Raw genomic sequence first — 24310 nt, 5'->3', positions numbered from 1 at the left:
ATCCATCTGGAAGCCTCTGTCGTCACACGACTGAGGCGTCTCTCACCAGAGGATCTCCATTTCCCCTTCTACACTCCCCCAGAGCGATGGGATGATTGCAGTAAAATTCAGAGAGCTCAGACTTGCAGGATTTGCTGGCCCCTCTAGTAGGTTTCTCTTGGGACAAGATCATCTCATGCTTTTTGCTTTATGTAGGTGAAAGAGAATGGTGGAAACATAAAAGACCAGGATGCTGGGAGTCCAAGAAAATTCTTGTGACTACTCAAAAGCCTGGTCTACACTACAAACTTAGGCTGACATACGTTGCCTTCTGACAACTTATTTGTACATGTGTCTACACTGAAATTTGTCTCCTGCCAGCGTAAGTGGTGACACAGTAACACCACCGTCCCAAATAGCATTGAAACATGCTCAACATACTCTAGTCAATGTAGGGCAAATGTAGATGCTGCCTGTCCTATGTTGATCCTAACAGTGACCCAGCAGCTGTCCCACAATGCTTGATGCTGACTGCTCTGGTCAAAATTGTGACTTCCACTGTCCAGGGTCATAGAGGACTGGAAGCCACCCTCCCCCTTGTATACACCTGAATATTTTGAAATGGCTTTTCCTGATTGCCCAGCTTGGTGAGCACACCTAGCAGCTCTTCTGTGTTGTGGTCAAAAGCTCAATCAATCATGTTGGCTAGGCACTCTAGATGTGGTCCTGCCTGGAGTAGTGTCAGGCAAATGGGACAAAGGCAGTCTAGCCTAGTGGTCAGAGTGGGCATCAGGCCTAGTGGTCGGAGTAGGCATCTGTCGTTTGGAGCCAAAGTCCAGGGTCAAATGGGAAGGCAGGAAATGGATACCAGAACTAAGGATCAAGCCAGAGTCTGGAGCCAGAGCCAAAGGTCAAACTGGAAGGAGGAACTGGAGTAAGGAAGGGAGCAGACAAAGGCCGGAGGGTTCAAGACTGGGTCAGGACAGAGGCAAGGCTGCGTAGAAGGCAGGAGCTGCAGGAACCATGTAACGAAGGAGCAGAGAGAGTGGGGAAGCCAGCGAGCTGCTGCTAGTGCTGGCTAAAAACCAGCTTGCTGGCCTCTGTAGCCAAACAGATGATGTGGCTAAGTAGGCAGCCTGCTACAGATAATCTGTACTAATGAGAGGTTTCAGAGTAGCAGCCGTGTTAGTTCGTATTTGCAAAAAGAAAAGGAGTACTTGTGGCACCTTAGAGACTAACAAATTTATTTGAGCATAAGCTTTCATGAGCTACAGCATCCGATGAAGTGAGCTGTAGCTCACGAAAGCTTATGCTCAAATAAATTTGTTAGTCTCTAAGGTGCCACAAGTCCTCCTTTTCTTTGTACTAATGAGGCTGCCTGGAGACTAGCTCTGCTGCAGGCCCTGATTCTTTACCAGTAGACAAGGGACACTGGCTCTCCTGGGCCTCTGAGGAAAAGAGGCTGGGCAGACACAGCTATGGACAAGCCATAGAAACATGGACATCTATGAAAAGATTGCACTGGGGATGCAGGCAAAAGGATATGACTGGGATTAGCAGCAATGTCATATGAAAGCGAAGGAACTGCGTTAGGCATATCACAAGGGCAGGGAGGCCAACGCCTGATCTGGTTCCGGACTGTAGCCCTGCTGCTTTTACAATGAGCTGCATGCCCTGGCAGAGACCCTATCAGAAACCCACAGGCCACTGTGGATACCTTGGAGGGGCTGAAGAGGAGAAGGGATATGGGTCAGGGGGTCCAACTATGCTGCAAGACAACTGATGGGAAGGACACATAACCTCACTACGTATCTCCTCCTCGGGCCCCGTGCTCTCCCCACCCCATGTTACCGGGGAGGGCGGTTCTGTCCTCCCACTGTGCCAGCTCCCCCTGAGCATATTCGGCTGCTTTTCCTGGCATCCAGAGCCGAGCGACAGAGCCACTCCCAGACTCTACCTGGTGCAGGGCAGCAACTGCCTGGGAGAGTGCCTGGCTGTGGCAGCAGTGAGCTGCCTCCTGCCCAGGCTTGGCTTCCGGGATAGTATCTGAGCAAGTCGGGGGCCCCTCCCCCAGCATACTCAGAGTCGACTCCTGTCCCCAGAAGCTGTGCCTGGGCAGGGAGCCAGCTGCTGCTGCTCCTCTCCCCAGCCAGGCTGCAGGCTCTCTCACAGCCAGCATGCTGTGTGCGCAGCAGTAGCTGGCTGCAAGAAAGCCTGGCTGGAGAGCAGCGGCAGCCCACTCCCTGCCTAGGCACAGCTTCTGGGGACAGGAGCCGACTCTGAGCATGCTGGAAGGGATGGGGGCTCAGGCTCACTCAGCCGCTGTCCCCAGAAGCTGAGACTGGGTGGAGGGCAGCCTGCTGCTACCGCAGCCAAGTGCTCTCGCAGTCAGCCGGGACACTGCGCTGCACTGGACAGCATCCCAGGCAGTGTGGCTGGAAGAGGCTCTAGCCCTGTCCCTTCCTCTCCCCGCTCAGACCAGCTGCTGGGGGATGAGGGGGCATGTGACCCTTCTTGACCCTCCCACAAGTCGCCTCAGCCCAAGCACGGAAGAGCCCAATCCAGGGGGAAGGAACCTCAGGACAGCATGTGCATGCATTCTCCCTTAGAATGTTTAAATGTGAAGATAGTGCCTGGCTCACCATCGTAGAACTGGAAGGGACCTCAAGAGGTCATCTAGTCCAGTCCCCTGCATTCAAGGCAGGACTAAGTATTATCTAGATCATCCCTGACAGGTGTTTGTCTAACTTGCTCTTAAAAATCTCCAATGATGGAGATTCCACATCCCTAGGCAATTTATTCCAGCGTTTAACCACTCTGGCAGTTAGGAAGTTTTTCCTAATGTCCAACCTAAACCTCCCTTGCTGCAATTTAAGCCCATTGCTTCTTGTCCTATCCTCAGAGGTTAAGAACAATTTTTTCCCCTCCTCCTTGTAACAACCTTTTATGTACTTGAAAACTGTTATATCCCCTCTGAGTCTTCTCTTCTCCAGACTAAACAAACCCATGTTTTCTAATCTTCCCTCATAGGTCATGTTTTCTAGACTTTTAATCATTTTTGTTGCTCTTCTCTGGACTTTCTTCACATCTTTCCTGAAATGTGGCACCCAGAACTAGACACAATACTCCAGTTGAGGCCTAATCAGTGTGGAGTACAGAGGAAGAATTACTTCTCATGTATTGCCTACAGAATGCTGTTTGCTTTTTTTTTTTTTTTTTTTTTTTTTTGCAAAGTGTTACACTGTTGACTCATATTTAGCTTGTGATCCACCATGCCCCCCAGATCCCTTTCCAAAGTACTCCTTCCTAGGCAGTCATTTCCCATTTTGTATGTGTGCAACTGATTGTTCCTTCATAAGTAGGAGTACTTTGCATTTGTCCTTATTGAATTTCATCCTATTTACTTCAGACCACTTCTCCAGTTTGTCCAGATTTTTAATTTTAATCCTAACCTCCAAAGCACTTGCAACCCCTCCCTGATTGGTATCGTCCGCAAACTTTATAAGTGTACTCTCCATGCAATTATCTAAATCATTGATGAAGATAATGAACAGAACGAGACCCAGAACCGATCCCTGCGGGGCCCCACTTGCTATGCCCTTCCAGCATGACTATGAACCACTGATAACTACTCTCTGGGAACAATTTTCCAACTAGTTATGCACCCACCTTATAGTAACTCCATCTAGGTTCTATTTCCCTACTTTGTTTATGAGAAGGTCATGCGGGACAGTATCAAAAGCCTTACTAAAGTCAAGATATACCACATCTACTGCTGCCCCCCATCTACAAGGCTTGTTACCCTGTCAAAAAAAGCTATCAGACTAGTTTGACACGATTTGTTCTTGACAAATACATGCTGACTGTTACTTATCACCTCATTATCTTCTAGGTGTTTGCAAATTGATTTATTATTTGCTTCATTATCTTCCCGGGTACAGAAGTTAAGGTGACTGGTCTGTAATTCCCCTGGTTGTCCTTATTTCCCTTTTTATAGATGGGCACTAGATTTGCCCTTTTCCAGTCTTCTGGAATCTCTCCCATCTTCCATGATTTCTCAAAGATAATTGCCAATGGCTCAGATATCTCCTCAATCAGCTCCTGTTTTACTTGTACGAAAAGATGTAGAGTTATTATCTGCTCTTAATTCCCCTGTAATGTTAGGCAATGGGAAGGTGGAGGCATGCAGAGATGTTTGTTTATGGATACAGGGATGTCCTTGTATCCTCCTGAGAGACCTGGATGTAATTTCCATGGAGATATCTGAAATCCTCTCCTGAAGGTTTTTAGGGGTAGCTTCCTTATTTCTTCCTTCACAGTAGGACACTTTTCCCACACCACTCCGTGCAGAGCCGGCCTTAGGGAAAATGGCACTCTCAGCCTAGATGCACTGGGGTTGGGCAAATGGGGGGATAGCTCCCCTTACAGTGACCCCTCCCACGTGGCTAGGGAGCAATGGGGGCAGGACACTGGGGGCAGGGAAGGGAGGGTATAGAGCTTCCTGCAGCTAGAGAGGGTTCCCGAAGATAGGTCTGACCTGGCCCCGGAAGCAGCCCATGCAGGGGAAGAGGAAGTCCCATCCCTCCCCAGCCGAGCCAGGATTAACAGCTGGAGCCCATCGCATGGTAGGTGCTCCCACCCCTAGCCCTCCCTGGCTCTGGGCCCTGTGCTCAGGAATTAAGGGGGCCTTAAGTTTGTGTGTGTGTGTGTGTGTGTGTGTGTGTGTGTGTGTGTTTCGGGTGCCGGGGGGGGGGGAGAAGGGTTGACCATGACATCCCTCTGACCACAGCACCCTGGGCGATCATGCATGTCGCCAATGCCTAAGGCTGGCTATGACTCTGTGAAGATGGTGGATCATATTAAAGAAGTTCTGTATTAAAATCACAAATGAGTTTGACTCCCCATAGTTTAAATTCCAGGGTATTACTAATTAAGAGGTCTCTTGGTTTTACTGTTTCTCTTCCTCTCTGTGTGAAACTTGAAAGCTGCTAATTGTGTTAGTACATCCTAAGAGGGAGTCTGTTCTCAAAGCAATTCTTTGTAACAACTACTACTCACACGAGAGAGATTCAAAGCGATACTTTGTAACAACAGATACACCACACAAAGACTCCCCGCCCTTTTGTTGTATTAATCTCGCTTTGTTAACAATTGTGATTAAAACAGAGATAGAGGATGTATGTGAATGGATGTTGGTGCGGATAACAAATGATCATGGAGGTGCCAGCCTAAGAATCCAATGTCGATTGGCCGAAGAAGGGGTCAAGCGGAAAGAACCAGAGGACCCCCGGAGGGCAGACTGGAATCCACCCAACAGCCTCAAGAATGGGAGAACCAAAGAACAAGATAACTTCTGGCAGCACAGAGCCGTCAGGAATGTGCCATCTGCTGATTGATTCAGCAACAGCATGATGAAGCAATTCCCATAGACTGGCATAGGAAGAAATTCCTATAAAAATGGACTCTAGAAACTGAGAACTTTGGGATCTGATTCTGCAAACCAACTTCCAGGAGCGTCAGATGAACATCTGACGAGGCCCTGTTCCCTCCTCATATCCAGGCCACCAGCTTGGCACAAGCAACTCTAAGGCTGGTAACCATGATAACAACCTTGCAGAACCTGTGTGTGTTTGTGTGTAAATATGAAATTGAACGGAATGCTATAGCTACAACTAACTGTTTACTATGATTCTTTCTGGATTCACAATAAATGTGGCATTTTGCCTTATTCCCTTTAATAAGATCCTGCTGGTTTTTATTTTATTGGTATAACAATGATTTCAGCAGGCAGCATTGCCACAAACAGGGTAGCAGCATAGGGGTCCGGGCAGCTTTCGGATGCAAGCAGCATCACCATCTGTGTTCTCTGGGCCTTTGTGACCCTCATTCTTTGAGAGATGTCAGCTAAAACCACCATTGCCTGTGAAAAATGCCAGTATTCAGTGACATTGTTCTGTATTCATACCATGAAAACAAGGGCTGGCATTTTATTGTTGTTCGCAACCAAACAATTCCTTCCTCATTTCTGCCCACACTTACCCAATGTGAGCCATACTCACCATGGTTGCAGCTAGAGAGCAGTGTTGTGCAGAGTGAGAGCTGCCAAAGCTGAAGCATCAATAATGTCTTATTTAAATCTCTTATGGGAATAAGGGAAGGGAGTGCTGAAACTTATCTTTCGCCTTCCATTGTGACTGTAAACACAATGTTATGTCTGTTTTATCTGTAGCTGCTCCGTTGAGGCCTTGGGGGGTGCCTCCTCCACACCCATGGAACAGCTGACCCTGATGAGGAGGAGAAAGTAGAGGACAAGGAAGTACATGTTCATTGAGATCCTGCAAGCTAGTGTTGCATCAGACTGTGAGCAGAAGGCCTGGAAAACGAAAGAGTGAACAGAAGACAGGCCCAGGAGTGCCAGAAGGAAAAGGAGAGGGGGTGCACCAGCACAGAATGGGGCTTCTAAGATAGCAAACACAAATGCTGCAACTCTTGCTGACTCACAGGTCCAACAATCTCAGGCTTGCCTCCCTTTGAGGTCAACAAAGAACTCCATTTCAGCAGCTCTCTACACCCCACAACATTCTATAGGGCACCACGGGCTGCATCTCTACCCCTACCACAGCACGCTCGGCAACAGTAAGGAAAAGTACAGCTTCACACATGCTGACCTGTGAGAACCACGGTCAGTGTATGTTTGCCAGAAATGGACACAAATGTTTTCTACCATTTAATTTCAAAGTTCTATTCTGTTAATTTATTTTTTTATAAATAAAATGTATTGTTTTTTAATAGTACAGTAATGTTTGGCATTGTTTTTGGTATACAATCATTTTTTGTTTTTGGGAAATAAATTCATCTTTAATACTTGATAACATATACTGCACAATGCCTAGTGCTATTCAAAGTACATATTCCTTGTAATAGAACAAGACCACAGAACTCATATGTTGAGTTAAAAACACAATGTGATTACAAATGTACAATAAACACCGCATCATTCATGGGTTCATTAAAAGATGGTGTATATGTATGAATATGACACTAAAGCACTCCACAATTCCTAACCACCCCCAAACTTCAAGCCTAGATAGAGCACTGTCCAGTACAGCACACTGCTGTGTCTGACTGTTAAAGTGCTCCTTCAAGGCCTCATAGCGCCACATTGAGCTCTTCTACTGATCCTTGTGTCTGCCTGTTAACACTCCGCAGATAGCTGTTCCACCTCCGTCTTCCACTCTGGCAGCAACTTGTCCCCACCTTTGCCTCACAGATATAATGCAGGACACAACAGGCAGCTATAACCATTGGGATATTTTTCTCACTGAGATCTGATTTAGTGAGTAAACACCCCCAACATCCCTTCAATCTGTCAAAAGCACATTCAGCTTCCTTGTGCACCTGCTGAGCCAGTAGCTGAATCTTTCCTTGGAGCTGCCAGCATACAGCTTCATGAGCCAGGGGGAGGAAAGGATAGGCTGGGTCCCCCAAGATCACTATTGGCATTTCAACATTGGCAATGGTAATCCACTGATTGGGAAAAAATTTCCTTGCTTCCGGCTTCCTGATTGAGGATGCAAATGTCAAACACCTTCACTGACCAGCCCACACTGATGTCAGTGAAGCATCTCTGGTGATCCACGAACACTTGCATAACAATGGAAAGGTAACCCTTTCTGTTGATGTGCTCTGTGGTAAGGTGGACTGGGGCCAAAAAAGGATATGCATGACATATCGCCCCACTGCAGTTCAGGAACCCAACAGAGACAAGGCCACCCACAATGTACTGCACATTGCCCAGAGTTACAGTCCTACATAGCAGGCTACAATTAATTGCCCTACACACTTGCATGACAATGATCTCTGCTGTGGATTTTCCAACTCCAAAATGGATTTCCCACTGACTAGTAGCAATCTGTGGTTACAAGCTTCCACAGTGCAATCACCACTCATTTGTCAACAGTCAGTACAGCTCTCACTCTGGTGTCCCTGCATGGGAGGGCTGGCGCGAGTTTGGCACACAAATCCTGGAATGTGGCATCTCTCTCTTCTGAAAGTTCTGCAGGTACTTCTCAACCTCCCAAACCTGCATTACCATGTGATCCCACCAGTCAGTGCTTGTTTCTTGAGCCCAAGCAGCATTCCATCATCTGCAGTTGCTCCATGAATGCCATCAACAAATCTGAATTGTTTATTGCTACGTCCTTCAAAAAAATAGTCATGTCCTGTGTTGTTGAGATACCTCCTGCTGATCTGCAAATACCAGAGGATTATTGTCTTGTGTTTGCAATGTTCAGGACTATACTGCCTAGTTGTGTGGGCTCCATGCTTCTGTGTCAGGGCTGGGAGTGGGTGGCCTGGCCTAGAAGTTAGATGTAAACATAGTCCAGGAGCCAATTACTAGGAATCAGTCTAGACTGGAACACCAGGAGATCAGAATCAGAGACAAACCAGAGGGCAGGGATCAAGAGTCTGGCTGAGTCTGGATACGAGGTGGTCAGGTTCAGGTGATGGAACTGCAGGGCAGGAACCAGGAGGCAGTTACCAAGAGTCTGGCTGGGTCAGGACACCAGGATGTCAGGATCAGAAGGCAGGAACAGGTAAACACCAGACCTATGGTCCATGTCAAGTGAACCCCAGTTGTATGGATAACTTCCTGTTTCCTCCCCTGGCTTACACAGGGACTGAGGCCCAATCAGGAGTCTTGGAGCTTTCCCAATCAATAGCATAGGGATAGGGCTTGTGCCCCTGTTAGGCTTCATGGTCCGCAGTCCCAGCTGCTGCTTTTGAGCTGCTGGATGGAAAATTGGAACGTGCTGACTCCCAAGACCCAGGTTCATGACCTGTAGGTCTTGACATTCTGACACAGATGCTACAGCAAAAAGTGGGATTTAAAAAACAAAAATAAAGACCAAAAAAAAGACAGACAACAATTATGGGATAGGTATGGAATTAAGGGATGGAGAAAGTTGCATGATGGAAATTGGACCTTTTGCTTCCAGCACCCACTTGCACGACTCACTTGTGCCCCATGATGTATTCAAAAATTCCACAAAAAAGGCATTGCACCAGAGGGTGGAGCATGGCACAGTGGGATACCTACCCATAGTGCACCACACAGTGCATCAACACAAGCTCTCCTTGTGCATCAACACAAGCCAAGCATGCACGTGCATGAGCTATATTCTAATTGTGGCAGCTTTACACTGACGTAACTTGCATTGACCAAAGTTTGTAGTGTAGACATGCCTTCAGGAGCAGCTTTACCATCTGCCCGTAAATTGGCTCTGAACAGACCTTTGCCAGTTTCACCTATCTATTTTCAGATGTCACCAGCCTCCGCTGGACTGTGACTTTACTTTAGGGGCTCTCAAAAGGTGGGATAATAGCCAGTTGTATTCTGGCTTTCAGCTGCTATACAAAGCATCATCTTTGTAGTATAGATCTGGGTGTACTCGACGGTTTCTTTGATGTAGTCAGTGAGAACTAAGAGTGTGAATACTGAAAATCCTTCTTTGAAGTTGAACAGTACAAGTAAAACCCACTTAAACTAGCAAGAGACTGGGCTTGGGACCTTATCGCTCACTTCTTTTCAAATGAAAATTTTCACTCTAAGGGGAAAAAGAAAAGAAAAATATGCAACCACCAAGAATAGTAGGTCTGTTTCTATAAAGGACTTAGCAGCAGTCACAGATCTACACAGTTGCCTGGGGTTCCCTGGGTCTAGGCTAGAAGCTCCTACAAGCTTGTGACCTTTTTGAGCTACTACTATTTTATCATGTAATTTAAATTTACAGACAGACCATTCCATGACATTTGCGACTCCTCCTCCAAGCTCAGCCTGGAAGAGCCTCACGTGGTCTCACATTGACTCAGCACCATGCACCAAATGCCTTTTCTTAAAGGCTCCCCTCTCTGCTTGTTGCCCGGCTTTGATATGCCCAAAAGCTTTTGTGCTTGAATGGAGGACAGATTGAGTGAAAGCAGATGGGGGTGGGGGATGTCCAAATCAGAGATGGTAAAGATACTGGAATCTTGCATACTTTCCTTTGCAAAGTGCCTCCCCTCCTCCCTACACTACCCATGGTAAGGTTGACTCAGGGTTTAGCTACACATTGCCTTAATCCACACCAGCGGGAGTGTAAATTCTAACATGCACCAGCAATTGTACTCTAACTGCTCCATCTGGACCATGCTGGAGCACACTAAAAGTTCCCTAGTGTGCATTAATGCAGTACTGTTTGAATACACAATAGAGAACTTTTAGTGCATGCCAACAGAGTCCATATAGGCCAGTTAGTGTGGAACATATTAGAAACCATTAGAAGTTACACCCCATCTGGTATGAACTAAGGCATCATGTTGACAAGCCCTCAGAATAAAGCACTTTTTCTGTGAGACCTACAATCTAAATATGCTTGAGACATAAAATTTAAATTAATTGGAACATAAAATAAATTAATTAAATAAAGGCCAATAAAGACACAAGACTTTATAGAAAGATTGCCTGTAAAGGTAGGTTCAATTGGTTTCAGTTTTAGGGGACTGCATTATATATTCTTTTGAACTATTTTTTTTTATTTCCTTGAAAGAAAAGTGCATGCCTCCTTGCAGCATGGCACAATGTGGCAATGGCTCTGCTTCTACTTCCCTTCCGCTTTTCCACTGCTCCACCCAGCCTCCAACACCTTCTGGGTGGAGGTGATTTAGCCCTCCAGCTAGGTCATGTAACAGTTCCACCCCTTGCAAGGTAACCAAAGTCCAAAATAAACAGTAAGAAATGTAAAACCTTCCCTTCCCTCGGGGAGGACCAAATACGCAACAATCCACCCCAGTTCCTGGACCAGCCAGCCTTCTCTCTCTTAGTGAGAGCTCAAGACCTGCTCTCCTTCTCAGCTGGGCACCTCTCTCTTTTTAGTTCCTCTCCCAGCCTGACACCTTAAGTGTCATGGGGGAGTGCTTAAGTGTCATGGGGCAGGGTTGATTGGGCCCCCAGCAGCCCATCAACCCTAGGGTTTGTACACCCCATCACGGAAAGCACTGCCGAAAGTGTTATCAGCCAATACTATAGTGTGTAAGAAACAAAGAAAATGTGTAACACTTAACATATTTGCCAATCACATCCATCTAGCTGAGTTTTCAGCACTCAGGCCTACATTTGCAAGTTAGAGCGCATTAAATCAGTCCTGGGCGCCCTAACTCCTGAGGTGTCCACACTGGCAAGGCACTTAGAGCGCCTGGACTCTGCAGCGCTCCTGGTAATCCACCTCCACGAGAAGCATAGAGCTCGCTGCGCCCCGGCTGAAACACCCGAGTGTCAGTGTGGACGATGTGTTGCATTACTGCGCTATGACTGGCCTCTGGAAACGTTCCATAGTCCCTTGAAGTCAAGTGACTACTCTTGTCATTGTTTTGAAAATCGGCTGCAGGCATGCGGATATCCCCTTTCAAAGCTCCATGTCTGACAGCTGGCATGCTTACCTGCTCTGGGACAAAGCAACCATTACTGTGGAATGCTGCTGCTGCTACCAAGGCAGGCGTGTGTGTATGTGTGTGGGGGGGGATTGATGTTGGGATTTTCCCCTGTTGCTGTCTGAACTTAGAAGACAGCATGCTGACACTCTCTGCCCCCCAAAACACACTGTCTCTCCCCCCACATACACACAACACATTCCCTGTCACACTCCACCCCCATCCATTTGAAAAGCACGTTGCAGCCACTTGCAACGCCACAGAGAGCAGTGCATTGTGGTAGCTATCCCAGTGTGCAAGAGCTGCTAATGTGGCCATGCCACTGCGCTTGCAGCTGACAGTGTGGACACACCGCAGTGCTTTCCCTGCTGCGGTCTCCGAGGACTGGTTTAACTCCCGGCACTCTACATCTGCAAGTGTAGCCATACCCTCAATCTATTCTATTCTAGTTCCCAAGTCTTCCTTTTCTAACTCATTGCTTGAGATCTTTAACATTTACAACACACCATCTGCAGATCAAGTGGTTGCCCTCTACAGACAGTGAAGCACTGATTAATAATTTACAGGAGGAAGATGGGGACTAAAGAACTTCTGATCAAAATTTACCAACTCTATCAGAAACTTAAATGAACAATTAGCTCCATTACCTCAAATATTTGAATGATCAGATAAGCTTGTCTCAGATCATCACAGTGGCAGCAAGACTTCAGCAACAGAAGTCCTTACAGCAGAGCCCAAACAGAGCTAGAAACCAGTGCAGCAACATTTGCCATCTCTAATTTTCTTGAAAGGTTTTCTCATCAGTTGGAGACAATCTTCTGTGTAGCCATGACTTCGCCCATTAAGCCCTTGCTCAGACAGATCAGTCTTGCCTGAGCAACGGCTACAGTATTGCACTTGATGCGCTAAATTCATCTAGGGTCTATACTGGTTTCTGATGGCATAGGCCCAGGTAGAAAATCCTTACTGCTGGGGAGAAGTTGCATCAACAAAACTCCACTTTGCTGGATGGGTGTGTCAAACAGAATGGTGAGGGGACTTGATAAGAGGATGCATTTATTCTGTGCATCACCAATGCATACCATGCAGTCTGCAGCACATTTTAAAGCTGCATCTCCCTGGCGTAAACCTGAAGGGCAGCTCACAGAGAAAACACCACCTACCCTTCCTCTCTGGTGTTAAAACCTTCTAGGGCACAGGGGGCCTTGCTCATGCTGGTTGGTGCAAACTGCACCTCCTAATGCCATTGAGAGTGGATCTGTCCCTGTAAACCAACTCATATCAGGAATTAAACGGCAAGTTCTTAATCTTCCTGGGCTGCTACTATTTTATTTTGTAATTTAATTTTCATTTATTTTACCACTTTAAAGGCAAGATGAGTGTAGTCATTTCTCTCTAATAACAAAATTCAAATCTCTTCCTAGACACCCAACTTATGAAACCATAAAGAGAAGTAAATACGTACAGAAAGGAAGAATTAGTGTACAGATAAAAGTGCATTGAAACTTGAAGAAGGAGGTAATACAAGTAAAATTTGTCTATGCTGGTGATTTGGGTAGATTCTGTGCTTCTGCCTTTAACATTTCAAACACTTGGAATCTAAACTATATTGTAATAAAACAGGTTAAAATCACTACATCATAGTTGAAGCAGAAATTCAGTATTTCTGTAAACTACAAAGAAGAATTTCTGACTGATATTTACAGTAGGAATTTAAGTACTACCTTTATGGTGCAACTCCTCAAAAGTCTTGTTAGCTTTTGATGGACATATGATCCCTTCATATTTTATATTATTAATGTATTTTCATATCCGTGTGTATAAAGTGCTCATTGTGAACTCCAAACAATATCTGTCTTTACAGGTGGAGGATGGAAATAACTCAGGAGCTCATGAGTGACACAGACAAAAGTAGGTTTTGAGGTGTCTTAATCCCCCTAAGAAGGGAGAAATGTCTTATCAGAACTAATGCAACTATTTATATGCCATTTCCCACCACCTCCTACCCTGTTTCTATTCTCCTTTTGATGCATGAGGGTAACTCATGAAAATATTAATGGAAGCTAAATGTTTTTGTAAGAGAAAAGACTGTTACTTATCTTCTCGTAACTGTTGTTCTTCAAGACATGTTCTTGATGTCCATTCCACATTAGGTGCGCGCGCTGTGTGCACAAGCATCGGAAACTTTTTCCCTTAGCGGCTCCTATAGGGCCGGCGGGGGACCCCCCGAATGGCACCATTGCGCCGTGCATATATACCCCTGCCGGCCCGACCTCCTCTGGTTCCTTCTTGCCGGCGACTCCTACAGAGGGGTAGGAGGGTGGGTGGTGGAATGGATGTGAACAACACATCTCGAAGAACAACAGTTACGAGAAGGTAAGTAACCGTTTTTTCCTCTTCAAGTGCTTGTTCACGTTCATTCCACATTAGGTGAATCATAAACTTACCTCTGGAGTCATGGAATAACTGATCCGAGGACCGCTCTGCCAACTGCCATGTCCTCTCTGGCCTGCTGGTTGACCATGTAGTGGGTCGTGAAGGTGTGCACCAAGGACCAGGTGGCTGCTCTGCAGATCTCCTTGATCGAGACCTGCGCCAGGAAAGCCATTGAAGTCGCTTGCGCCCTGGTCAAGTGGGCCGTGACCACCGGGGCCTGAACACCTGCGAGCTCATAGCACGCCCAGATGCAACTTGTAATCCAAGTCGAGATCCGCTGCGCCAACACCAGGAGGCCTTTCATCCTCTCAGCTATGGCCATGAACAGCTGCGCAGATTTACGAAAGGGCTTGGTGCGCTCCAAATAGAACGCCAGCGCTCGACGGACATCCAGGGTGTGTAGGCTGCAGTGACTCGGGTCCGTATGGGGTTTTGGAAAAAAACACCGGCAGACAAATGTCCTGGCCCAAATGGAATTGTGAGACCACCTTAGGGAGGAACTTGGGGTGCAGTCACAGCTGCACCTTATCCTTGTGAAACGCTGTATATGGTGGCTCAGCTCAGACACCCTTGTGGCCAAGGTAATGACCACCAGAAATGCCACCTTCCAGGAAAGGTGGAGGAGGGAGCAGGTAGCGAGGGGCTCGAAAGGGGGTCCCATGAGCTTAGAGAGGACCAAGTTAAGGTTGCATGGAGGGACTGAGGAGCGTGAGTATGGAAACATCCTCTCCAATCCTTTAAGGAACCATCCCACCACTGGGTGGGAAAACACCAAGCCCCCTGCAAACCCCAGATGGAAGGCGGAGATGGCTGCCAGGTGCACTCTGAGTGAGGACGGGACCAGCCCCTGTTGCTTGAGGTGCAGGAGGTACTCTAGGATGGCTTGCACCAGGGTCTGGCACGGCTGCACCTGTCGGGTGCACAAGAACCTTTTCCACTTGGCCATAGGTAACCCTGGTAGAGGGCTTCCTACTGCCAAGCAGAATCTGCTGCACAGGAAGGGAGCACTGGCTCTCCAAGGCATTTAGCCACAGAGCTTCCAGGCCGTCAGGTGTAGTGATTGCAGGTCAGGGTGGAGAAGCTGCCTGCCATCCTGCGTGATGAGGTCCCAGCGTAGGGGCAGGACTACCAGGGCCTCCACCGACAGCTTTAGGAGCGTTGTATACCAGTGCTGGCGGGGCCAAGCCGGGGAGATGATCACCACCGCTGCCCTGTCCCTGCTTACCTTGAGCAGGACCTTGTGTATGGGGGAAAGGCATACATCAAGCCCCCTTCCCACAGGATCACAAATGCGTCTGTGACTGAGCCCGGGCTGTGGCCTTGGAACGAGCAGAACTGTGGGCACTGGACATTGACCCTGATGGTAAACAGGTCTACCCGGGGAAACCCCCACCTGCTGAAGAGCGAAAGCATGACGTCCGCTCTGAGCGTCCACTCGTGCATGCAATATGACCTGCTGAGGTAGTCCACCAGCTCGTTTCACACCCCCGGGAGATACGATGCCTCGAGGTGAATGGCATGGGCTATATAAAAGTCCCAGAGGAGGAGAGCCTCGCGACAGAGCAGCAAGGAACGGGCCCCGCCCTGCTTGTTTATATAAAACATGGCAGTAGTATTGTCTGTCAGAACTGTCACGCTGTGACAACTCAAAGTGGCGTGAAAGGTCTGGCAGGCGAGACGAACCACCCTGAGCTCCTTCACATTGATATGGAGCAACCGCTCTGCTCCGGACCACAAGCCCTGAGGTCCCCAGGTGAGCCCCCCATCTGCAGTCTGATGTGTCCGTCACCAGCATTAGGTCCAGTTCTGGGGCGGCAAAGGGGATGCCTTCGTAAACCATAAGCTGGGACTGTCACCACAACAGGGAGTCCAGCACGTCTCTTGGGGCTGTCACTACCAAGTCCAGGGGATCCCTGCCTGGGTGGTACACCCGAGCGAGCCATGCCTGCAGAGTCCTGAGTCTCAGTCTGGCATGCCTCACCATGTGTGTGCATGCTGCCATGTGGCCCAGCAGCCACAGGCATCACCTGGCCATTGTCGTTGGAAACTGGCGCAGGGAGATCACCGCTTGCTGGATAGCCTGGAATCAGGATACTGGGAGGCTTGCCCTGGCCTGCACCACATCCAGGACTGCCCCTATGAATACCACTCTCTGCATGGGCAAGAGAGTGGACTTGGGGACGTTGACCAGGAGCCCCAGCTCGTGGAACAATCTCAGGGCCACTTCCACGTGGCCCCGCACTTCCGCTTCGGATCGACCCATGAGGAGCCAGTCGTCGAGGTATGGGTAAACCCGGATTCTCTGCCTCCGTAAGAAGGCCGTCACCACCGCCATGCATTTAGCGAACACCCGTGGGGACGCAGCTAGACCAAACGGGAGAACCGCAAACTGGTAATGTTCTTGGCCCACAGTGAAGTGCAGGAACTGCTGACGTGCTGGGTGGATGGCGATATGAAAGTACACGTCCTTCATGTCGAGGGCAGCATACCAGCCCCCCCAGATCCAGGGAAGGGATGATGGTGCCCAGAGAGACCATGCAGAACCAGGCCTTGACCAGGAACTTGTTGAGCCCACACAGGTCTAAAATGGGATCAAGGCCCCCTTCGGCCTTGGGGATGGGGAAGTACTGAGAGTAGAAACCTTTCCCCTTTAGGCCGATGGCACCACCTCTACCGCCCCTGCCTCTAGCAGTGAGCGAACCTCCTTCTCTAGCAGATGCTCGTGAGAGGGGTCCCTGAAGAGGGACGGGGAGGGGGGGAGGGAGGGAAGGAAGGAAGAGAATGGCAGCGAGTACCCATTCCGTACCGTGCGTTAGAAAGACCCAAAGGTCTGACGTAATGCTGGACCTCGCACGGGAGAAATGGGACAGGCGGTTCAGGAAACAAAGGGACAGATCTGGTGACTGGTCCGGTACGCTGTCCCCGAATGCACCTTCAAAAGTTTGGCTTAGTGCCCGGCTGGGATTTGTGCTGACAGTGATTCTGACCCGGCACATTATTGTTGTTATTATTGCGCCGTCGCCTGTTATCCCTGACTCGCCTATGGTAAGGCTCATGCCTACGGCGAGGCTGGTACTGGCATGAGGGGGAGGCTGCAGCTTAAAGGGCTTCTTCTGGGTCGCCAAGGTGTGCATACCTAGCGACTTAAGTGTAGCCCTCGAGTCCTTGAGGCTATGCAGCTTTGCGTCTGTCTGGTCCAAAAAAAGCCCGGACCCTTCAAAGGGGAGGTCCTGAAGCATATTCTGGACTTCAGATGGCAGGCCTGACTCCTGAAGCCACGCTGAGCTCCTCATGACCACCCCCGATGCAATTGTTCTGGCCGCTGCATCTGCTGAATCCAGGGAGGCCTGGAGAGAGGTCTTGGCTATTGCCTTGCCCTCGTCCACCAGGGCTGTAAACTCCTGTTGGAAACCTTGCTGAAGGTTATCTTTAAACTTCCCCACCGCTGCCCAGGAGTTAAAATTATGCCTGTTGAGGATGGCCTGCTGGTTCGCAATCCTCAACTGAAGGCCCCCTGACGAGTACACCTTTCTGCCAAAAAGGTCCAGGCATTTTGCCTCCTTGGCCTTACGGGCCGGGGCCTATTATCCATGGCATTCCCTTTTGTTCACCGCTGAGACCACAAGGGGGCATGGACTTGGGTGGCAGAACAAGAATTCGTAGCCCTTTGACAGGGCAATGTATTTGCGCTCCACACCTTTGGCTGTTGAAGCGCTGGAGGCCGGGATCTGCCATATAGTCTTATAATTCGATTGGATGATCTTAATGTGGGGAGCGGTATTCTAGATGGACCTTCGGGGCTCAAAATGTCCACCATGGGATCCTCCTGCTCAACTGTCTCCTCCGCCTGCAACCCGAAGTTCTGGGCGACCCTATGCAGTAGCTCCTGGTGGGCTCTGTGGTCTATTGGTGGAGGGCTAGACACTGCTGTACCGGGGGTTAGCAGCTGCTCATCCCCCTCTGGCTGGTCCTCCTGCTCTCCCTCTCCCATGAGAGGGGCCTCTGGCTCGGGCTGGGGTGGGAGACTTGGGGCGACACCAGGCACTGTGCTGGTCTTTCTGGTTTATCCTGGGGGGATGCTGGAGGCCTGGATATTGTAGATTCCAGCGCTGTCGGGCGTCGGTGCGGGGACCGGGACTGCTGCACCGAGTAACTCGCCCTGGATGGGGCCCCTTGGTGCTGTTGATAGGCCCAAGGAGTCCAGAAGGGCCAATGACCTGGCGGCCCCCAATGGGGGTGCCTACCCATCTGAGGGTCCCTGCTGTCCGGAGCACGGTGCAAGAAACTGTAACGGCTGGAGTCGGCGCCGTACTGCGGCAATGCTGACTGCAAAGGCCACGGCGGTGCCGACGATCTGGGATGGTGGTAAAGCAACAAGCGGCTCCTAACTGAATGGGAGCAGGACCGGTACCGATATCCCCGGGAACGGGATCTGGACCAGGACTGGGGCCGGCATTCCCGGGACCTGCAGGAGTCCTCCGGCAAGGGCCGTTTGGACTCTTCCAGGTGTCGGTCTCTGAGTGGTGCTGGAGAGCGTCGTGCCCCTTCCATTACTTCCTCGCGCTGACCCACTCCCAGTACCGCAAATTCTTTCTGAGCCGCGGGTAACAGGAGTCCATGTATGCGGAGCTCGACCGGGACCAACTCCGGGAGCGATGCCGGGACAGTGTCCTCGAACGGCACACTATTGCCGGCTTACCCCTCACTGGCACCGGTGGCATGGGTGCCGGAGGATTCTCCCTGTACCGGAGGGGGCTTGCCGCTGACAGCTCAATGTGGTCCTTTGCCGCCTCAAAGGTGCCAGGTGTGGAGGGCTGATCCATTATGTCCTCGAGCCCATCGTCTGCACTGAGCTCACTTAGGCCTGAGCTCGGTGGGACTTGTGGTGCCGGAGCCACCGGTGCCGGTATAGCGGCCTTCCTGCTCTTATCGGTGCTTGGGGCCTTGGAAGGTGCCAGCCTCCTGTGCAGGGAGCATCCGTTGCTTCCTTCCGGCAGTGCCGTGGGCCGCACCGGGGAGGACGAGCGGTGCCAGGGCCTAGTCTGGGGCCGACAGCTTTCGGTGTTTAGCCGGGTCTCTCGACAGCTTTGGGACACTATGCACCGAGGAAGCTGGAGCCAACGTCGGGTTCTCCGGGCCTGGTGGCTGCAATGCAGCCTCCATCAACAACTGCTTCAAAAGAAAGTCATTCTTTCTTTCTTTGTTCTTGGCTTGAACACCTTGCAAATTTTACATCACTCAGTTTGATGCTCTTCCCCCAGGCAACGTAGACACGAGTCGTGGGGGTCACTGACTGGCATAGGCTTGCGGAACGTGGTAGAAGCCTTAAACCCGTGGGCCTGCAGCATGCCCCATAGCTGGAAGCCTCCAAGCACCTAATCACTTAAGTGTCCACAACAAAGTTATGTTAACTAACTGATAGCCTTTCTCAGAGTTAGGTAGCTGTTAAGGGATGCACGGCGCAGTGGTGCCGCTCAGGGGGCCCCCTGCCGGGAGCCGCTAAGGAAAAAAGTTTCCAACGCTCGTGCACGTGGCACACACACACCTAATGTGGAATGGACGTGAACAAGCACTCGAAGAAGAACAGATGCTTTAAAAGGAGAACAGATTACAGATATATGATATTTTCCCAGATATTTCCTCACCATCCTTATTTTGTGAAGGGAAAAAAACAATACACAAAGGCCTGATGTAGCTACACAGAAAATCTTTCCAAGTTTCACACTACACAATCTGTAGATGATTGTATTTCTGGGCATCTGCAGCTTGGCACAGCATGGAAGCCAAACAGATTTGTTGCTGAACCAGGCTATAAATTATTTAATAAGAAATATACTGAAACATAATGCTTACATTTTTCTCTTGTGCAACAGCTGCTGTTGCTTTTGTTGCTGTGTGTATGGGTAACTGACTGCTCCGTGATTGGTTAGTTCAACATACTTGCACTATTGGTTATGTTTCTAGCCTATGTCACAACTTGAGTTGATGGTGAAATTTCAGAACTAGGTGTGAGTATGTTCAGCAACTCCAGGCAAGCTAATACCACCACTTTTCAACTCAGTCGGAGTAAGTGACTCTGCCAGACAGCGTTAATTAAGGTGATGTATATACATACTGCAGAGGAAATCTGGTCATAGCTCTGCGCACCTTCTGTGAGCTGAGTACTAAGCATCTTGCAGTTTATTGTAATCATTTGGAAGGTGAAACTGTTAATACCAGATCATAATTCTTTATTCAAATTCATCTTCTGGGAATTGGGCCATGGCTTTTTGCTTTGATTAATTTTTGGATTTTGGTTTTAATACATTCAGAGCCAACTCTTGTCTGACGGTTCCCTTCCTCCAGTCCTAATCTCTTTTCTAGCTATATGGTAGCTTTGAGATCTAACTGAACACAAACGTGTGTTGGCTTGGTTACCAATTCTATGACCATTATGATATACTGCAACCCGTCGGAAACAGGCTTACTGCATGAGGGCTCATTCTCTGTGACAGACACAGTACTTCGTGTATTATTCCAGAGAGGATCATTTAGTGGACTAAATCTTAGTTTCGAAATATATCTACAATTCCTTGAACTACTTGTTCAACCCCCAGTAAGATCAATTCAGTCCTTCATCCTCCTGATGCAGATAAAGTGACTTTCATGCTGCTGACTTTGTGTGATGTGGTCTTTTGGGTGACCAGTCTTACCCAGTGTATTGTCTGGGATTTAAGATCTCTTGGCACTTTGAAGTTATGGTTTACTCCCATCTGCTTGACCAAACCTCCCCCATTTGCCCTGCTGTGCAATGCGTTGGGCACTGGTTAGTTGCCACCATCTTGAACATAAGAAATCACTGCATTTCAGCAGTGATGTATGTACACAGTTTGCAAAAAGTCATTTGGGCCCTTTTTGCATGAAAGGGACAATATAAATTTACTGCAAGAAATTATTAGTGTTCTGTATACAAATCCTCTTTTTCTATCATAATATAAATAATATTCATTTAAATCCTTATTTTTGAAAAAGTTTCTTAACTTTAGATTTATTTAATCTGCAGTTTAAAATTTAAAACTATGATCTTACTTTTAATAGTGAAAATACTGAATACAGTAGCAGTTGCATCAATGTAGTTAGTGCACCCTCAGTCATTATGTTAATGCATATGACCTGGTCTTATATGCACTTATTACCAGGAATAGGTACCAAGGCACTGAGACATGTAAGACAGACATGTATGTGTCAATGGAATAATGTACGTCTTGCCCATTCTCTGAATTAAGTAAACTCTGGTCACTAATTTTGACATGTTTTAATTAAATGCATTTTTAGGTTCCAACCCTCTAACTGGCTCCACCTGAACACAGGAGTACAGTCTCAGGAAGCAGGGCCTTTCTGTGTATACTTCACTCTAATTTGAGCAAGTTTAATATCCAGATTATAAAATGAAATATAAATAATAAAAACATTAATAACTTCCTCCCTCAAAGTCTGAAACTGCAGAAAAAAAAGATTTTTCACTTCTTTATTGTTCTGCACAGATGGTGAAATCCTGACCCTATAAAAGTCAATATCAAAACTCCCACGGACTTCAGTAGGCCCAGGACTTCATCCACAGTTCCTCTCATTTAAACCTCATGGTCAACATAAGCAATGTCAGATTTTAAGTTCTAACCCGCACCATACTTTACTGTACTATAGTCAAGGCAGTTCAAGCATCTGCTTATAAAAGAAGCAATTGTAGCATCTGGTTAAATATCTGTACTGTGTACACTACTCTTTATGCATTGCTACAACTAGATGTATGGAATCAATTTAGCAGTACTCACTTGTACTCATCATAAACTTCCTGTTTGGGAAGGGACGTCTCTGGGTGCTCCTCCAAGGTATTCCGAATCCAAGAAAATGCATGCATTTGCTGCGCACGGCTTGATGACATCGAGATCTGATCGCTAAGTGAAAACAGAAATAGTTCTGATGAAGAGAATGTACTCTCTAGCTCCTCTTCAATTAGTAGAGCTAAGTGTTCAAATGGGCTGAAAAGATTCACATGGAAAGAAATCATGTTCCTGTGCAGGCATCCCGTAAGTGTAATTCTTAAAATTTACTCCACAATGTCTCATCTATGAGCTGTTTTTGCCAAGTAACAGTAGGCATAAAAAAACCCTGAACTTGCATGAATGGCTTTGTAAGGAATGATCAAACATCTATTCATGTATGCGTCCATACAACCCCAGCTTCACTGAGTTCTACAATCCTGGACACTTCAATATAGAGCAGGGGAGGTGGGAAGGAGAAAGGGCTACTTCAGACAGGTTCAAGTACCATACCTCCTATGCTGTCCCAGCCACTGCACTTCTCCTCCACTACATGTACAATGGCTCCATGATATCCTAACAGGGCATGAAGGGCTTCTTGTTGGGCTTGTCTTCCCAATGCACCCCCATTTTATATGAGCACAAGGAGCTTTCATGCCCCTTATTATTGTATAAATCAGGGTCAGAATATGACACAATGAAAACAACATTAAAGAAAGGACAATTTACTGCATTCCTGAAATAGGTTTCTGTGAGTCCAGTGTAGCAATGGGCAAACTGATGGAAAAGCTGTATGCAAGGTAACCCATCAGTCAAGCAGAATGGAACCACTGAGTATAAAGAACAGTAGCACCGTCTGGATCTCTCATGTGGTTCCCCTAACTGATGCTTTAGACTTTGTATGGTCTGCACTGGGGACATACAGAATGAAGAACTTCATGTAGCCCATCATATTTAAAAGGTTATGGTCATCCCTCATATCTCCCAAATGCCTTTTACAATTTACTTCAAAGTTTCCAGAAATGTCTGTCCTGGCATAAGTTCCTGCCTATACATTTTCATGTGGATTGGTTATGTTTTGGTGAAGTTAAGAGTGAGTCACAGTAAGGCCTATAATGGAAGGCAAGATTCTTCCTTAAATTGGGGAGACAATGGGTCTCTTCATAATTAAAAAACATGGGTACTCAAAATATGGGAAATTTCAATCAGCTCTAATAAAAAACACTTGTTCTAGATATCGGTATGAGGGGGAAATGATTAATTATTACATGTATGAGATGTGGAGTGATTTCAGAGATGGCAAGGACCTAACGAACAAATACTGTCAGACCCACCATGAAGTAATAATCATTCTTTCCAATAGTAATATTTTAAGCGCTGTATTATTTCTCCATTACACAAAAATTGAGGCAAAAGTCAGACCAGGTCCATAATCAGACTCCCAACCAAAAGCACTTCCTCAGAAACATCCTACCATGCAAAGCTTATATCATCAGATATGTTATTATGCATCAAGGGTTCCCAAAGTTCAGATTTACTGAAGAACTAGTTCTCTGAAAATATTAAAAGACACTTTTCCTAAAAAATAAAGAAATATTACTGTTTCCAGAAACAGTAGATAAATGTGTGTTTGATGGGGAAAAATCCCATGGGAACTATACCAATATTAATATTAAACACCCACACACCTTTTCTCTCCATTGCTGGGACCCGAAGGCAGTTGAAGGTAGAGGTAGAGTTTCTCTAGGTCTGTAAACTTCTCAACTTCTTGCTAGAAAACAAGGTTTTTTAAAAAAGCAAATGGTAAATGAACAGCATGATGGGTTGTAAAAAACAAAAACAAAAAACCAAACACACATTTTCAAAATGATCCCAAATAAAACAATATTTTGCAATGTGAAAGCATTAGACTGCAAGCTCTTTGGGGCAGGGACCACCCTTTTGTTCTGCGTTTGTACAACAGGATCCTGGTCCATGACCGGGACGCCTAGAGACATTACAATATGGCAAATAATAATAAATATTAATTATGATCACCACTTAAAACAAAAGTGAACACTGGAATATTTGCCTGTTTTTAACTGTAAAGGAAAAAGTTAATCTTGATAACCAGAAACAGATTTTCCAGCCAAAAAACTGTAATGAAAAGGCGTTTAAATTGAAACCTTTCATTATGATTTCCCATTCTTGGAGGGTCACATTCAACACCCTAAGACCAAAGTATCAGATAACAGCACTTCTGTAATAAAGCACAATTGTTGGACCAATTCATACAACTGCATCAATGGTCAAACAGAGCAAGCCCAAAAGAAGACTTTTTTGAAAGTCAAGTTTCTGTATTCCTTGTAAGTGGCTGTCACAGATTGATTACATCGATATTGATGGCCAGATCCTCACCTGCTGTACATCATTGTACCTCCACTGACTTCAACAGAGTTATGCCCGTTCCTATCACCTGAGGATCTGGCTCAAAGCCTTGAAATCAGTGGGTCTCAACTAATTTACCACTGTGGGCCGCATATGTGCCTCTCTATGTGTTATGTGGGCCGCATCGACACAATCTATATATACTATCAGTATGGCACTGAGGATGTCACATGGGCCACAGCTATGTGCTGATTGGGTTG

The 24310-nt window shown here is 47.3% G+C and overlaps 1 protein-coding gene across 1 annotated transcript in view; it reads right to left on the bottom strand.

Annotated features, from left to right (window-relative positions):
- RFX7 (regulatory factor X7) overlaps positions 1-24310 on the bottom strand; it is a 117177-nt gene that overhangs the window by 26214 nt on the left and 66653 nt on the right. Inside the window, exons 3-4 of the mRNA XM_038418792.2 lie at positions 23372-23454; positions 21696-21818 (exon numbers count right to left, since the gene is read on the bottom strand). Coding sequence (XP_038274720.1) covers positions 21696-21818; positions 23372-23454 — 206 coding nt within the window. The remainder of the gene's footprint in view (positions 1-21695; positions 21819-23371; positions 23455-24310) is intronic.

Source organism: Dermochelys coriacea, chromosome 10 (assembly GCF_009764565.3).
Source record: "Dermochelys coriacea isolate rDerCor1 chromosome 10, rDerCor1.pri.v4, whole genome shotgun sequence".
NCBI lineage: Eukaryota > Metazoa > Chordata > Testudines > Dermochelyidae > Dermochelys > Dermochelys coriacea.
This window is presented reverse-complemented; position numbering and strand designations above follow the sequence as displayed.